Below are 18,749 nucleotides of genomic sequence, written 5' to 3'. Positions count from 1 at the left end.
TCTGTTTTACAATACCAATGTAAACAACCATATTACAATCCCCAAATACAGCAAATATACCTGTTTAAAATTGCATGTGTATCTGCTGTCTACTGTTAGCAGATCCCCCTTTCCCCTCTGTTGTTGTTGTTGTTGTTGACGACACATTTTCTTACATTTGTATCACGGATTGGGTTTTTAAGGCTTCCCCCCCTCTTCTGTCTTTGTTTTGGCTACTAAAAAGCACTGGGATGAGTTAACAGATGACTACAGCCTCTCAAATGTGTAATAAAGGACACATTAATAACAGCTCATATAGCCAACAAAGGTTATTTTTATAAATATGTTTATAAAAATCTCTGTCATCTCTAGGTTATGAGGAAAGACTGCTGCCTGTGTGCCACTTTGAATATAGTTGACTTCGGATGCAGGGGGGCATTCTCGGCGCACCCAAATAGAACTGTTCAGACGGTCCCGCCCATAACAAATGCTATTGGCTCAGGAATTATTCTAAACACCAACAGTCATTTCCTATTGGCTAGTCCAGGACAGTTCACAGGCGACGTCTCTCTCGGTCATTGAAATGAAAATAGTGTATAGTGTACACACACTTGACTACAGCAGCACTCGGATCTGGCTGCAAGACTTGTTTATTTTAGATTTGACCGAGGCGTCGAAGCAACAATGAAGTTCGTGAGGTTTATAATGAAAAACGCAGCGTTGGCCAGTGCGCCTAAACATATTGAACATTTTTCCAAATTCTCACCTTCACCGCTCTCTATGAAGCAATTTCTCGATTTTGGTGAGTAGCCTGACGTAAAGTCTTTAATCAAGATGTATTTGACTGCTCAGGGTTATCTGTATACCGAATATTATTGTAAATTATTATCTCTTGGTAAAATGTGCAGTCAGTCTAAGTAACTAGTGTTGTTACCCCATTGCATTAAAAAAAAAGTTAAGTAGCCGATCATTGGGGACATCTGTTGATAAATACGGGAGAATCGATCTTCTCGGCCCGGTAGCCTATTTTGGAGTATTGCGTCAGATTTGCAGCGAGCTCACGTTCAATGCAAATGCACACAGACCTGTTTAAAACGGAAGGATGTGTTCTATATGAATTGAAAATGGGGGACCCTGATGAAAACAAGACAAACGTCTTTCTCAGGTCTGCATCCCCTTAACAATTGTGTGTATTGAGCCGTACTGTACTGTACCCATTCTGCAATCTGTTAAATAAAGTTGTCATTCATTCATCATTCATTCATCATTCATTCATTCATTCATTCATTCATTCATTCATTCATTCTCATGTGTTACAATGTAACAATGCTAACCATCCATTCCATACATTGCACATGTTGCATAATAGTACATTGATGTTTAGGCTAATGCATTGCTGCATAGCATACAGGCTATTTACTGGTTAGGTGAAACCTAATGACGCAAACATTTGGTAATGCTTTAGCCTATATCACACATTTTGTAAGTACACAGTATTAACACAATCATTATGAATTCATCTTTTTCTATTCTACGTTTTTTTTCTATTGTTTTACAGGTTCAATCAACGCGTGTGAGAAGACATCGTTTGTGTTTTTGAGACAGGAACTCCCTGTGAGACTATCAAACATAATGAAGGAGATCAACCTTCTTCCTGATAAACTGCTCACAACCTCGTCTGTACAGGTGGTACAGAGCTGGTAAGAGCCACAATACAGTTTATTACGACAATGTGTTTATTTGCCCCCTTACAAAATAGTATGGTATTTATTAAAAAAAATGATCATGGTATTTCCATCATAAATGCCGAAACTGAAATGACCACCCACCATACACTACTACCAGGATACTTTTTTTCGTAAAGGTTGTTTTTGTGTTTTAGTTAAAGGCACAGTCCATGTTTTTTTCGGACCAAAATAGTGTAAAATGGAGTATACTACATCCATTCTTGAATAGTTTAATTTGTAGATTGAAGACAAACTTTTTGGAACTTTCTTAGGCCACTGTAAATCAGAATTTAGCTCTGTTTTTCTGTAGTGTTTACAAACATTACCAACATAAACACACCTTTTACCATAAACACAGCAAATCAATGTAAATAAATAAATAAGAATCATGATGATAATCATCCTTGGCCCTTGGGTCCATGGCGAACATGCGTTCACAAACTAGAAACAGTTTCATCTCATTGTTCACCAAGTTCCTAAAGTTCCTATGAAAGCTCTTTGACCAACTTGGGTTTAGTCCCACAATTTCAGCACAAACAGAAGGGGAAGGGCTTTCTCTCATGAACTTTGTCACACTTCCCACTTTAAAGTCACATGACGTCGCTTCCACATTTGATACCCTTCAGTAAATCCCCAGGCCTTGTTTTCTTTTTTTGCCCTGGGCGGGAAGCGTTTAAAAAAAAATTAAAACACATGTGAGGTATATTCACATGTACATTCTTGAACAGTAACATTTTAGGTGGAAAGTAAGCTTTCTGGGTACTTTCTTTAACCCGTTAAATCAGAATATAGGACTTTGTTTTACTCCAGTGTTGACAAACATTACTAATGTAAACAAAAATTTTACAGGCACGAAATAATGCAAATACAATTTAAAAAGTCATATTCATCTGTTGTGGTAGTTCTTGTATTAAGTGCTTAGTCATAATGTAGGTTAGGAATGTAACACATTCATTTGCATGTTTTGTGTGAATGTATCTGAGGACGTATTAACACACCTGACGACTGAGCTATTGTTATGCAAAGTAGTCAGGTGGGTACTTGGCAAGTTGGTGCATGAGTCGAGTGCAGCGCATTCCTGTGTGCATGCGCGTGCACATCCGTGCATGTGCGTGCACGGGCTCCTGCTCACAGACCTGGTGGAACGGCGTGCAACCCTGTCCCATGACCAACGCACCGCCATGCATATCTATAGGCTAATTTTAAGTCCCTCATTATCCCAATCAATCAGATTATATTTCTTTAAATGTGCCTGCTGGCAGTAGGCTTAATGGAATGAATAATCAAATGAGATCTTGCTAGCGAAAATAATTACTTCCACTCTTTCAGAATAAGTAGATAAAAACAAGCCCAAAGAGTATCAAATTGATACGAATTAATAGATGCTTATGAGGATATAATATGTAATATATGTAATGTAATATAATATGTACTGTATGCACATAGGTATCATGTACTATATAAATACATGGTTCCCAAAGTTTTCAGGCCGCGACCTCCTGAAATAACGGTGTCAGAGAGCCGCGACCCCCACTATTAGGAGGTGGTTGAAACATGCAAACGTTCACACGCACACATACGCACAATAACTACACAAAAGAACACAATAATCAAACAACCATAAAATGAATACATATAGCGCGTTTCATTTAGAAGGCTAATGTTCAACTCACCTAAGGAGATGGATGGGCACTATGCTTGAAGCACAACAAGTCCAGTCTGGGTTTAATTTTGGAGACAGCGACTCTGAGATCATCCTCCACATTCAGACGTGATCTGTACTTATTTTTATGTCAGTGCAGAGAATGTTTTTTCGAATAGATTGGTAGATCCAAATGGCGGATAGCTGTGCGTATTCCCCCTCAATTGATATCCAGTCGGCATCGGAGGTGGGCAGCGAGCTGGGACGCATTCTCCATCAGAAACAAGCACACCTCATCCCGCAGCTCAAGCAGGTGTCATGCAGTATGTAGGAAATCCATAGGCTGAATATGATTTATTATCAGCATTTTAGGTCTATTATTTTACATTTCAAAAGCATTTCTTTTACCAGTTTAATGTATTTTAATTGTTTTTAATTATAGGCCTATTTCACACATTCTATGAAATCAATACATTCTGGAAATCATCTCGTGAAAACATTATTCAGAATGGTATAATGGGATCAAAGAGCACCTACGGGAGGCTGCAATTCAAAACTGGCCCCCGTAAATGTCCAATCCCACCCGCCCACCCCCTCCCAATGTACAGTTTCCTCCCCCTCGTATGTATATATTTTCTGTTAGGATCTCTGTTTAACAGTACTGTATATTTGCATATCTTGTATGTCACAAATGTAACAGTACTGTATATCTGTATGTCATGTATGTCATAAATGTCACAATATATATCTGTATGTCATAAATGTCATTATGAATTGAAAATGGGGGACCCTGATGTAAACAAGACAAAAGTCGGGGTGCTCCAGTAGCACACCATGTTACCGCGCTGCGTCGCGGGACTCCGTGCTGCGTCATGGATCTGGTTGACTCCGAGTTCGATTCCCGGACTCGCCGTCATTTGCCGAATGTCTCCCCCTGCTCTCTCTCCCGTTTCACCCTACAACTGTCGGTCATGCTTGACCAGAAAAGCGATAAACGCTAAAAAATAAAGTTAAAAAAAAAAAAAAAAAAGACAAAAGTCTTTCTCTACAGGGTCTGCATCCCCTTAACAATTGTGTGTATTGAGCCGTACTGTATTGTACCCCATTCTGCAATTTGTTAATAAAGTTTTCAATCAATCAATCAATCTCTGAGGAAGGCAGCTGCCATTTTGTTTCGAGGGAGTGGCCAGCTTATCCAGCTAACTTAACTAAACCTGCGCTGGAGCAGATCTGTTGCCATAGTGATTTAGCCAAACCTGCTTTGTGGAACCGAAAAGTCTGACTTATGTCAAGTTATCCTGAAGATTATCCGGCTAACTCAGTTAGCCACGTACGGGGAACGGGGCCCTGGTCTGCATCCTCTTAGCAGTTGTTAGTATTGAGCTGTACTCTGTATTGTACCCATTCTGCAATATTTTAATAAAGTTTTCAATCAATACAATATGGTGCAGTGCTACAGCTTTTTGGCCTCAATGTTAATCATCTGCTAGTTGATTTCAATTGATGTCTTTATTGAAGCAATAAAACAAGGATTGTGCAATACAATACAAAGAATATTGATCAAAAGGATAAAACACAATAAAGCCCTAGCCTAGAGCTTGTTTCCATTGTGGTCCTTGTGAAGTGAATGTAATAAGTGTGCATAATGTGAGCGTGTGTGTGCGCGGGGAACATAAAACAAGATACAATATATACAATATATACTTCACATCAATAGAGACCTCACCAAATAACAATGACCCTACAATCAATATTCAATATTCAATTCCAATCACCTGTTGTTTGCAACCAAGATGTCTGCGATAAAATACTACTGTATGAATACAATTAAAAAGTAATATTTACCTGTTGCCTAGTGTTAGTCCTTGTATCTTTTCTACCTTCTAAAGTTGTTCGGAAGGTGGTGCTACATATGATTTTCCCAGAAACAAACACTAATTATGCCCCATAGCTCAATATCTCAAATATCCAATATCTCAAAAACCAAAACACTGGTGCCATTTATAAGATTCATAGATACGACAGTATGTGTTCTCCACAAATATGTTAGCATGTAACAACAACAAAATGCTCTGTATTCACAGCATACACGTGTCTGTATCTGTATGTACAGACTGTTTCAGGTACATTCAGAGTTTAATCATGTGTCTGAATCTGTGTTTGTCATTGTCTGTTTCAGGTACATTAAGAGTTTAATGGAGATCCTTGAGTTCTTAGACAAGAGTCCTGATGACCACAAAGTCCTGGGGGAGTAAGTAGGCTTTACTGTCATTTACATTCTCAGGATAGCAGCGTCACGTTCTAGGGGTCAAACATGGTTGCACATTCTGAGTCATGTAGACGTCGAGTGTGACCTATTTCCAGGAGAGTTGATTGCGCATATTTTTTGGTATTATGTAATAATGTATTGCTGTTGTGCGACATTCCAACACCGGAGAAAGAAGAATATGATCGTGAACTGATTGACGTTGATATAATATTTCTGGTTGAAAACTATTGATTCTCGTCATCTGAAAGGAATTTTCTGAGATTTTAAGGCTTTTCAGGAAACACTACTTTCTTTCCTTTTTATGTAACTAAGATTTCTATTTAATTTGTTCTACCCTGAGTATAGGTTATTTCCTGCATTATAGTGTTAGTTTAGTGTTATCTTCATCATAATATCAAGGTCTAGTCTTACGTTTAGAATCTAAATGTCCTTCTCATGTACAGTAGTTAAAAACTCTTCAGGTATGTCTGCTATGTTAATGTAACACTATAGCATTAATACTCTCCTATTGGATTTCCCAGTGATGACCTACATCTCCTTGTATTACAAAGGCCTAAGTGTCATTTGAAAATTATTTGAAAATATATATATATAATAACATATTGCAGTGTTTGTCGATAAGGTTGTTGCATTCTTTCATATTGTGATATCAGAGTGAAGCCCGATATATTGCTCCACCCGAGATCATATCCCTGTAAAATCTTTTTAAAGTGATTTTACCCCAGGGGTGGCGCAGTGGGCAAGGCGCTCGCCACCAACGCAGGAGATACTGGTATCGAGCCCAGCTCTCTGCGTTGCTTCCGGCTTGGCCGGCCGTCGTACTAACACAATTGGCAGTGTTAGAGGGTGGGAAAGCCGGTGGGTGGGTCCTGGTCGCTGTAAACAGCGACTCCTACAGTTCGGTCGGGGCGCCTGCTCAGCGAGGAAAGGATCTAAGGGGGGTAGTGTGATCCTTCCACACGTTACACCCTCTCAGTGAGAGTCCGCGCTGCCAGGTGAAAAGAAGCGGTTGATTGGCTACACATGTGTCGGAGGAAGCATGTGATAGCCTCCACTCTCCCAGACCGACTGTAAGGGGTAGAGTGCGCAGCGACCAGGAAGGGGATTGGGAATTGGCATAACGACTAACATTGGGATGGGAGAAAAACGGAGGAAAAAGGAGGAGGAAAAAGATTAAAAAAAAAAAAAAAAAAATGATTTTACCCCAATCCTAGGTAGGGTGCATCAAAATACACATTTTCAATGTATTGATTTGTCTGGGTGCTAAAAGTGTTACCATCCATGTAAAAATAATACATGCTAAATATGTTTGCATTACGAGGTGATTTAGAGGTGGAATCAGTTTTTATGGAAAAAGGGGGTAACCGTAACAGGGGGTAATAATAGGTAGGCACTGTGTCCCTTCACTCTGTCCTCCCCCAACATGGCCTGCTGTTAGTATGTGTGTGTGTGTGTGTGTGTGTGTGTGTGTGTGTGTGTGTGTGTGAGTTACACATGCATTAAAGCATTCCGTCTCCAGACGGATTTCCGTCAATTTGATTGGGGAGATCCGTCCATTTGATTCGCAGTCTGACGGAAGTATTTGCATGATTTGTAGATGCATACAGATTGAAACAAAATTGAGCCAATCAGAGGCGCCAAATATGGAAAAGGGCTTTTTTTTCCTATCGCGCCAAGCAGTCATCATCACTCAGCGACTCGAGAGACAGGTCACCTTTTTTGCAGCCTCACGCGTCAACTGCTTGTTTACCAACGTCACAGCCACCACGCTGCTTGCACTCGCTGCTATATACCGATTAGCTAACGTTAGCTTAATAGCGTCTGTTAAATGGAAGGAGTAAGCCGGCCACTAAAAAGAGAACCCACCGCAGGGTTCTCAGATGAAAAGGATCAGCGGGACCACCTAACAAAAAGTTTCGAGAGGAGAGGACGTTTGAAGAGACTGGCTAGGCAGCGCTACTGGGGGCTGTAGTGGTGAGTTAACTTGTTCCGTGTGCCGCAACGATGTCAAAAAGAAAAACAGAAACAACACGTTTGTCATTGTCGTGTTACTTCACAGTACAATATGTGAGTCCCCTGCTGTGGTTGTGAGTATACGTTTATTAGCTTAACTCCGTAGCAACATCACACAGGTGTATCTGTAGACAGTATCCTCCCCACCGTATATATTCTCTCTGTCAGGATCTATGGGTAACATTACTGTATATTTGCATATCGTATATGTCACAAATGTAACAGTACTATATACCTGTAGTATGTCCCTATGCCATAAATGTCATGATGTCAATGTCATGCATGTCATAAATGTCACTGAATTGAAAATGGGGGACCCTGATGATGTAAACAAGACAAACGTCTTTCTCTGGTCTGCACTTCCTTAACAATTGTGTGTATTGAGCCATACTGTATTGTACCCATTCTGCAATCGGTTAAATATTGATTGATTGTTATAACGGATTGCAGAATGGGTACAATACAGTACAGCTCAATACACACAATTGTCAAGGGGTTGCAGACCAGAGAAAGACTTTCCTCTTTACATCAGGGTCCCCCATTTTCAATTCATCATAACATATATGACATACATGACATACAGATAGATAATACTGCTACATCTATACATTTATGAAGTACCAGATTTACACAGTATTGTTTGTGATACAATAAGAGTCTAAAAAAGAGAGCATATACATTTGACGAAGAAACTGTACATTGGAGGAGGTTGGGTGGAGGGGGGCGGGGACTGTACATTGGAGGTGGTTGGGGAGGGAAGGGTTGGGTAGGCGGGGTGGGGGGGTAACTGTACATTGGATTATCGACGAAACCGAAACAAGTAGGCTCCCTTAAAACGCCAACGCTATTAAAAAGAAATACAGTGGAGGTTAAAATAAGAATATGACTTGGCCTGAAAAAAATTTCAGTCAGGAGATTTTTTTTTGCTTTAATCCCTGGTTACAAGCACATGGTTGCAACATTGTTACATTTCAAGAGACCTGTCTGCTCCCATATTCCCCTACATTTTACCCTCTGTTTTGAAAACATTTCCTCGCACCTGTAATTTTTTGGGGGGTGGGCTTTGCCTATAAATAGCTTTGCCTGTGTGGCTCTGCATCGTAGTTTACTCAATTCCCTAACCCTCCTAGGTTTGTGGATGCCTTGGTGAAGATCAGAAACAGGCACAATGACGTGGTGCCGACCATGGCTCAGGGCATCATCGAGTACAAGGAGACCTTCCCACAGGACCATGTAACCAATCAGAACATACAGTACTTCCTGGACCGCTTCTACCTGAGCCGCATATCCATCCGTATGCTCATCAACCAGCACAGTGAGTCCCTTTCTTATGCACAGTTGTGTGATTATAGCATGTACCGTGGTGTAGGGCTGTCCCCGACTAAGGATTTTGATAGTCGACTATGATTGGCCAAAATTTGCCGTTAGTCGACTATTAAGTATAATATATTTTTTTGTATCATTCCATTTGGGCTGTGGGGGGTGTTCATTAGATGGGTGAAATCCTCTTTCAGTGCCTCTGTGCCTGTTTTCGTAGGCAGTTAGCCTCTGGTATGCATGCCATTAGTGTTAGCCACGCTTCTAGGCCTCTTTTCTTTTGGAAAGATGATAAAAAATTATATATATATTATTTTTTTATAAAAAAAAAATATTTGTATTCGACTAAGAGGTTGGCAGTCGACTACGGCTCCTTTCGACCGATTAGTCGACTAATCGACTAATAGGGGTCAGCCTATTGTGAGCCGATTGGCCCTGAATCCTGAAGTTACATCACTGATGATGTGTCTTTAGTACATCATCACAAATTATGTCATTGAATCAAGCAAGTGGAGTGAATCATCTTGAGTCAGTCTGTCTTTGTATATTTTACAGATTTTGAATGAACAGTGTCATGTTAGTATTATGCATAGCCTGTGGGTTAGTCTTGCTAGCTCTAGGCCAGGGAGGGGCAACTGGCGGCCTGCGGGCCGCATGCGGCCCTCACAGACGCTCCATGCGGCCCCAGGCCAATATTTAAAAAAAGTAATAATATTTTTCTATTTTTTATTTTTTTGCATTCGACTAAGAAGAGTTGGCAGTCGACTATGGCTCCTCTCGATCGATTAGTCGACTATTTGACTAATAGGGGTCAGCCCTAGTGTGGACATATTCAACACTGTTGAAAGTGCCGTGCAGCAATATGGGGGGTTTGATAAACTGTCCGCTGTTGTTACCGATGGAGCACTCGCAATGAAAGGAAAACACACAGGATTCACCGGGCTTCTAAGGCAGAGTGGCATTGAGTGTCCAATGCTGCACTGCATTATACATCAGGTAAGTTCGCTAACATAATTTCCATCTATTGTGGGTCACTAATAATCAGGGGTGCAGTGGTCATGCCACGCGGTACCACGCCGTCCCAGCACTTTTCTGAGCAGAAGTACGCACACAAAAATGAAACGTTATTTCATCTGATGCAGATCGCATGCACAAACATTGAAGTTGACATTCCTTCTATTGTGCGCCAACAGGAGAGACCATAAGTGTCTCATTAAAGACAGAACCATTATTGACCCACTGTGGGGGGAAGGTGAATGTCATGCCAGTTTGATAAAGGGTCAATGGGAGGCACTCAGGAATGTTTTGTTTAGTAGCAGGATAAAAGTTTATACATTTAACAAAATCATTTATTATTGCACTTTTGATTTACTGTTGTAGTGAAATGCAGCAGGAATGCTGCTTTGTGTTTGTTGAGCAGTAGGCTTTAAGTTCATACATTTATTTTAATAGAAGCTTTAATTATAATTTGTAATTTTTGTATATATTTGGGTTACACAGCAATACTTTCAAATTCAGCTGTATTTATAAATTCATAAAGTTGAAATTAAGCATTACTAAATGCGTTTGAAATGGAATAAAAACAAAGTTACAACAAATTATAATAATTTATATTAGGTATGCTCGATATTGGCTTTATTTCCGATACCGATATCAACCGATACCGATATATGCAGGGTCCCCCCCCCCCCCCCCCCCCCAAAACGGAATAATTTCAGGTAATTAACATTACATATCTCTTGTTGTGGAATTAACACAACATTATGCATACTTTTGACAATAAATAAAATCTGAATTTGTTCTTACTTGCTTCCCTGGGTAAATAAAGGTTATAGAAATGTAAAAAAAAATATATTGAAAACCGATACAGATATTTTTCGATATCACATTTTAATGCCAATATCGGCCGATAATATCGGTAGGCCGATAATATCGGACATCCCTAGTTTATATTTCAATCAATTTCTTTAATGACCACCCAGCCAGGCTGGTGGAATTTGGTTTCAGTGCATTGCAGTTCCAACATAAAAACATAGAACATATAACATCACTTACAACGTACATACTACATGCAGTTAAAAGAAAACACAATTACATAGATTACAGTTCAGAGTTGTCCATGTCAGCAGAGGTAAGGGGGGGTGTGGGGGGGTACTACAGGGAGGGGGGGGGTACTACAGGGAGTTCAGTGTCCGTATGGCAGTGGGGAAGAAGCTGTTTTTGAACCAGGATGTTTTGGTGGTCAGGGATCTGTAGCGCCTCCCGGAGGGCAGCAGCTGGAAGATGTGGTGTGCTGGGTGAGTGGGGTCAGAGATGATTTTTCTGGCTCTCCTGATTGTGATATGCCTTATTTATCACATCTGTGACTATTATGGGCTACTATGATGGGGTACTACTGGCGGGACTGCCGATAAACAATGCGGCCCCCCAGATTGAGTGGAAATTTAGTGGCTCTCACCATATACAAAGTTGCCCGCCCCTGCTCTAGGCAGTCTAGGGCCATCTTGAAGTTTATAATATATATTATACATATATACATATTATATATATATATATATATATATATATATATATATATATATATATATATATATATATATATATATATATATATATATATATATATATATATATATATATATATATATATATATATATATATATATATATATATATATATGTATACGCATATACAGTAGTACAGTATGTTGTAGAATTCCACAGACCGGTACTTTAACATTTTATTTATTTATTTAACCAGGAAGTCCCATTGAGATACGAGATCTCTTTTGCAAGGGAGACCTGGCCAAGATAACAGCAATAAAATGTGCGATACATCACACAGCAAACAAAATGGCAATACATCACACAGCAATAAAATGTGCGATACATCACACAGCAATAAAATGTGCGATACGTCACACAAGAACACAATAAAAGTGCATGTATACAATATACAATGCATCACATAAAACACAAAAACAGAATAGGCTACAGAAGAAATCAGAAGAAAATGTGAATCAGGATGTCTTGCAAATCCTAGGGACACACTGTGTAATGTTGATCTTGAGTGGGTCCGTTTCTACATTGTTGACTAAAGGCGTTATCAGTTACTCCTAACAAGAAAGCGTCCCTCCATATCCCACTGGCACTGCATTCCCAGGCTCCGGAACTCCCACCCCCAAGACATTAGAGACTCGGTGACTCAGTTCTCCATTATTGTAATTATTATTAAGAAAATTGAAGATAGAAAACAGAACACAGTCTTCTAAACATCTAAAACATAACATGAATAATGAAACAACATTGTCTCCTCTCCTGTCTTTCTGCAGCCATCGTATTTGACGGAGCAACGAACCCAGTTCACCCCAACACCATCGGGAGCATCGATCCTCTCTGTGAAGTCACTGAGGTCGTCCGAGGTAATTACACACCTCCCCCGAGGTTACAAGGACTCTGTGATTTATATTTAATTAATGTATATATATATTTATATTTAAATTATTATTTAATACTATGGTGAGGACCAGTGTTGGTTTTTGACGTGGTAGAATGTGATCCCATAATAGTAAAACCTATACATATATTATTTTTTTACACAAATACTGTAGTGAATTATAGTATTCCTGTGTATTGGGGGCGACAGTGGCTCGGGAGGTAGAGAAGTTGTCTGGTAATCCGGAGGTTCCCAGTTCGATTCCTGCTCCTTCTGGGCAGCGTGTCTAAGTGTCCATGAGCAAGACACTTAACCCCTAATTGCTCCTGGTGAGCAGGTTGGCACCTTGCATGGTTGTCTCCGCTGTCTGTGTGTGAATGTGTGAGTGAGTGGGTAAAATGTGAGGAACGAATTATAAAGCGTTTTGGATAAAAGCGCTATATAAATGCAGCCATTTACCATTTACCACCTACAATCAAAGGTCAAAATATACTGTACGACTTTGAAAAGCCATTACTTGTACACCGTATGTCGCAGCACTTTGTACATGTCCAGCTATCTTTAGTCTACAACACTGGTCTGTGCCACTAGATGACTGCGTAAAGATAAAAGATACAATGCTGAGGTTGAAGCACATATTCATGCAGCAAGAAGCAGTAGAAATGGGGGATTTCCTGCAGCCAAATTGGTGGCAGCTTATCACGGATATCATGCCTGTATGGGATATCTCGTCTCACTGCTATTAAGAAAAAACACTTCATCTTATCATTGTACCACTCTTTAATTACATAAGCTCGTAGATTACCTTTTAATCTTTGTACTTTGGTCTAGTATTGTAATAATTATGTCACTAAATGCTGTTGTTCACTTCAATCTTGCGATGTGATTGTCTTGGAGTAGAAAAAACAAGGTCTATTCAGCATTGCAGCAACAATAACAGTGGAAGCTTTTGAAATGTTAACACTTGGGTCGCTTTCACATATAGTTTGGTGGACTCTGTGCGATTCGTGGGTGAAGTTGCAACATTGTTGCATTCTTCATTTGGTTCGGTTTGCTTTCACACTGCAATTTGTCAAGTGCACCAAACTTTCTGAACAATGTCACGCGATCGAAAAGGGCGCTCGTCTATTGGATATATAGAATCCAAAAAACAGGCTTCGGGGACAGCTCTACAGCGCACATACACACACACCACATTATTCTGCGAAGCAGCCCAGCAAACACACATAGTTACACCACATTATTCTGCGAAGCAGCCCAGCGCACACACATACACACACACACCAAATTATTCTGCGAAGCAGCCCAGCCCAGCGCACACACACATAAACCACATTATTCTGCGAAGCAGCCTAGCCCAGCGCACACACATACACACACACACCACATTATTCTGCGAAGCAGCCCAGCCCAGCGCACACACATACACCACATTATTCTGCGAAGCAGCCCAGCCCAGCCCAGCGCACACACACACACCACATTATTCTGCGAAGCAGCCAAGGCCAGCGCACACACATACACACACACACCACATTATTCCCCGGAGCAGCCCATCGCACACACATTATTCTCATATATTGCTGAAATGCTGACGCAGTTTTTTTACTTTGATGTGACCATGGGCGGCGGGTGTATAAGGCTGGGGCAGGCTGTGCCTTCCCAGACCAGTCGACACATTATTTTTATTTATTTAAAAAAAAAAAACGTTTTTTTTTAGCCTTTATTTTTTCCCCTGTGTACCTGTGTGTGTGTGGGGGGGCTGGGGTCCGTCAATGGATAGGTGTGGTGACACTTAACATTCCAGACGGCCTGAATACACTGAAGACTGGCAGGAGCCCCCACCCACCCCCACTTCAAAACATGGTTAAAAAAGAACTTGTCAACAACATCCCTGCAGAACACCATATGCTTGCCTGTACCTAATATGTAGAATTATTGTTTGTTTGTACATTGTCTGTACATGTCTGATGTAAATATTTAGCATTTATATATAAATAATATTGGGCATACTGCAGAATTAGGCAGCCTGTCTGTGTGTGTGTGTGTGGGGGGGGGGGGGTCGCCCCGACGGAGGTGTCAATGGGTAGGTGTGGTGACACAGTTGACATTCCAGACCGCAATGCATCCAGTACTGTCTGTACCAATCACATCGCACGCACCGAAACATTATAAACATAATTTAGCTGCTGCTGATGCATAATGAATGAATGGTGAGTTGTTTAAAATGACAACATACATGTGTTAATTATTTGATTTGATTGATCCGAGAGACCGAGAGAGATTGCTCCAGAGCATCTCAGATCATTACATTTTCAACTCGACCTATTAACGTGAACTGCGAACCACAAAGCACCGCCGCCACTGTTGAAATGTATATACTATATATGCGCAGGCTGCTGGCTAGTGTGTGTCTTGTGCTGCAGCCGGCTCGCTGGCCGAGGTGTCAACGACGAAGGTGTCAATCTGTGGCAGCGTTTAACATTCCAGGTATACAGGCAGTAACCAATCACGCATAGGCTCAGGTTAAATAATGTGGCCAATCACATCATTCACATGATCATCCTGAATCTGATCCCGCAGGCAGAGTAAAGCAAACATCTGTGTTCTGAATTTCAGCCCGCCGATCGCTTTGTAGAGAAGCGAGGAGGCATAACGTTAGGTTATGACTATAACCAAGTTCTGTTAATTAGGGGTGACGCTTGGCATCACTACTGCACTATCTCGCGTACGTGCACGCGTACTGAATAAACCACAAATGTACCTCTAATACCAGTATTAGTCTGACCACACCCCTCATCAGCTTACCTTCATAAGCAGGTGTGTGGTCACCTGCTCTCCTCCTTCCCAAGCTTTCACCACAAGGTGAGGTCAAGGGCTGCAGCGGCCGTCTGATGCCAAGCGTCACCCCTAATTAACAGAACTTGGTTATAGTCATAACCTAACGTTCTGTTTCATTAGGGGCTCTGCTTGGCATCACTACTGCACAAAGGGAGGCCAAGCGGAGCCGCTGGCTGACAAATACACCCCGCTGACAGCCCCCCAAAACCATCAGAACAGGGAGGGCCGAGCCCCCCCGACCCCCCCTAATGGAGGGTATCCCCCCTATTAGAGGCTTCACGGGAAGGCGACGGACCCGACCGTGCGAAGAGGCACTCAAGCAACTTAACGCACAGGGTGAGCAGACCGTGGCTTGACCCCACGACTACACACACGCACAACCCGCATGCCACCCGGGAACGAACGGAGGAACAACCTCGTTACTGCCCCCAGAATCACGGGGTCAAGGGCAAACCCAACCCCGTGGCAAGGCCGTAGCAGCGGAGCGCGAAGGAAGACCCAGACCCACCAAAAGGACTGGACTCCCTGGAATGGGGGCCCGGAGAAGTCCATGATGCCAGCATCAAGACCCCACCAGGTGGGCACGTAGTGCCCCGCCCCCCACATCGCCAGCGTATTCGGACAAAGGCCCCCCAGTTACTGCACCTGGTAATCCCAGGCGGTATCCCAAGTACTAACCAGGCCAGAACCTGCCTAGCTTCCGAGATCGGACGAGATCGGGCGTGTTCAGGTCGGTATGGCCGTAAACCGAGCGGGCCCCGTCCCCCCAACAGTACACCGCCTGGCACACTAACCCTGCAGAACAGACAGTCAGCATGGCCGTAAGCACACAAAAAAGGTTAACCAACGGAAGCAGGCAGCGCACCGGGGAAAAACCAGGCAACAGGCTGTTAACCCTAGCCTGGAGACTGCGGACGAGACAGGCGCCAGAGGGGACAGCTGAACACAGCCGCCCCGGCGGAAGGAGCGTAAGCTGGCGGTGTTGCATGACCAAGCCTCCATTTAAAAACCCCCACCCAGAGGGGTCGAGGCAGAGAAGGCTGACACGATTGGCAGACGTCATGAACGTGCAGGGGCACCCTCAAACGGTGAACCCGGGAGTTGACACTGCTCCAACACACCAGGGAATCAACCACCTCGGTGTTACCCAATGCGGTGGTTGTTCCTATAACCCCTCAAGAAAAAACTCCAAAACACACCTGCGGGTATACACCGGCTATACCGCAGTACAAGTGTTTCAGTTTCCAAAAAGGGTTAACCCAGGCCTACGGGTCGCAAACATCACTTCGGACCGGGCCTGGCGGTACGGGAAGCACAGGGCCACCAGAGGAGGTCAAAAAACCACCCCCACAGGCCCCTCTTCGCCATGCGTGAGAGAGGAGCGAAAAATAATGGAGAACCAGCCCCTAAGCACACCGTACCTGGTATTCCCCGGCGGTCTCCCAACCAAGTACTAACCAGGACCAACCTGTGTAGCGGCCGAGATCCGACGAGATCGAGCGCGTACAGAATGGCATGGCTGTAAGCCATGACGACAGTGCTGAGTAAAAACATACCCAACCAGGGTCTCCATAGCGCTTAACCCTGTGACACCCAGACCGACCTGGCATTTTTCCCCCTGAAAAAAGCCCAAGTCCCTCAGGGTACCAGAACAGCAGATCTGCATCCCCGGCGGACAACGGGTTCAACTGATCTGGACCAGCGTGACCAGAACCAGTCCCGTGCCCTAACCACGCCGACATGCCTACTCCAGGAGAAGGGCAGATATGCGTGTTGATCTTAACATGAAAAGAAGGCGCCACCCAGACGTTCGGACGAACCGCGCCTGGTGGCCCACCCCAAGGGCGTGAGACCCCACTACATATGTTCAGATCCATCCCGTCATCATCCCCCAGACATGAACGAGAATCCGTCGACAACCCACCCAGGTCATGGGATGTGGTCGTCGGAAGAGGAAAAACCCCCATCTCAGTTGCTTTATAAAAACGCTGTTTCAACCACAAGCAACCAAGGCGTGCCAGTCAATCGCCTGTTTACAGCGAGCTAGCACTATACGTGCGTCGGGACACACCCCCATCAATGAACAGGCTATTTAGACCTGTCATTGAATCCCCAAGGCGCCCAGGGGAACGACAAGAGGGGTGTGACACTCCCTAACTCCAACACTTCTGGAATAGAAAGAAGGAAGCATCAACAGTATGTATCCCAGTCTACACAGCCGGGGTAAACATTTTTCACATTTTTACATCCCACCACCCTCTCATAGGAAAGAGACGGGGATCCCCAGAGAGACTTCCCACGCGAGCTGTACAGATTGAAAAGAATATATTGCACCTTGAGCCATGTAAAAAACTGGTTTTAGGGCCTCCGGGGAAGAGGCACTGAACCCATACACACTCAATAAACGAATTGAGTCGAATATACATACAATAGAAAAGGACCCTTCTAGAGGGTCCACTCACTTTGACAATCTGAGGAGGAAGGCTCTGTACTCTGATGGAGGCTTCCTCACATGGAAGAAGGAGTCCGAACTCACAGAAGGCCTGAATAGGCGCTTGGTGAGGAGGAGCCCTGACCACCCCCCCTGAAAACAGATCCATCACATGGACCTGAACAGCACACGGAAGTCCTACCAACAGAGACGCGCACGGTGACGTACTCTATGGCGGGGGAATTCCTGCGGTGCACACGCCCAATATACCAGGCCGTGGGACCAGGAACTCCCCCCCCCCCCCCCCCCCCCGTAACGTGCCGAACCGCCACGTGACGGGAACCTTGAAGGACAGGGGGTGTACCCCTGACCGACAGAACAATGGGGAGAGGAAAGGTTACCAGTTCACCCCTTTACGACCCCACACCCATGATACGACGTAACGACAAAAAGAGAATATGACACAGTCATAGTCAGCTCTATGAAGCGTTTCACAGCTCCACACAGCGCATGAGCTAACCTGCTATCTGATTTTTACTAAGGAAAAACACAGAATAGAGAGGGCTCTAAGAACCCCGGTCCAACATACACATGTGCTTCTGTGGCCAGTACAACCCAGTTGTAGGTCACATGACACACACAACCCATCATCACCTACAAAAAATGGCAAAAACACTCAACAGAGGAACGCCGTTTTTTTTCACAATGAGAGAATACATCATTCTTGATTAGTATCGACCACAGGCCTTGCTAAGCACACATGACAGCAACCAAACCAATTTCCCTTTAGGAAATAAGTTTCTCCAGCAGATTTAGCACAACCTCAGCAATCAAGCTAAGAGTTACATCGTATCCCTACCACACAAAAGACACAATTAATGCACAACATGTCTGATAGGAGGTGATAAAGTCCCCAGGGAACCGGGGGGGAAAACACAATCCTCCTATTTTACCCTCAATACGGCCAGTTAAAACAGGAAAACCTGTTAATGTGTGAACACACTGTTCATTGTCATTACAGTCTGAGAAAGAACATTCTTTTACTCACTTGTCACCAAGCATAGCTTCATAGGTTAGTTACCTTAGTTGTGAGT

General features: G+C 43.1%; 1 protein-coding gene across 1 annotated transcript in view; it reads left to right on the top strand.

Annotated features, from left to right (window-relative positions):
* The first annotated feature begins 611 nt into the window (after positions 1-611).
* pdk2a (pyruvate dehydrogenase kinase 2a) overlaps positions 612-18,749 on the top strand; it is a 37,176-nt gene continuing 19,038 nt past the window's right edge. Inside the window, exons 1-5 of the mRNA XM_084322497.1 lie at positions 612-781; positions 1,538-1,679; positions 5,528-5,599; positions 8,761-8,945; positions 12,280-12,369. Of these exons, the coding sequence (XP_084178623.1) occupies positions 664-781; positions 1,538-1,679; positions 5,528-5,599; positions 8,761-8,945; positions 12,280-12,369 (607 nt within the window). The 5' untranslated portion in view covers positions 612-663. The remainder of the gene's footprint in view (positions 782-1,537; positions 1,680-5,527; positions 5,600-8,760; positions 8,946-12,279; positions 12,370-18,749) is intronic.

This window comes from Notolepis coatsorum, assembly GCF_963971535.1.
Source record: "Notolepis coatsorum genome assembly, chromosome: 10".
Lineage (NCBI taxonomy): Eukaryota > Metazoa > Chordata > Actinopteri > Aulopiformes > Paralepididae > Notolepis > Notolepis coatsorum.
This window is presented reverse-complemented; position numbering and strand designations above follow the sequence as displayed.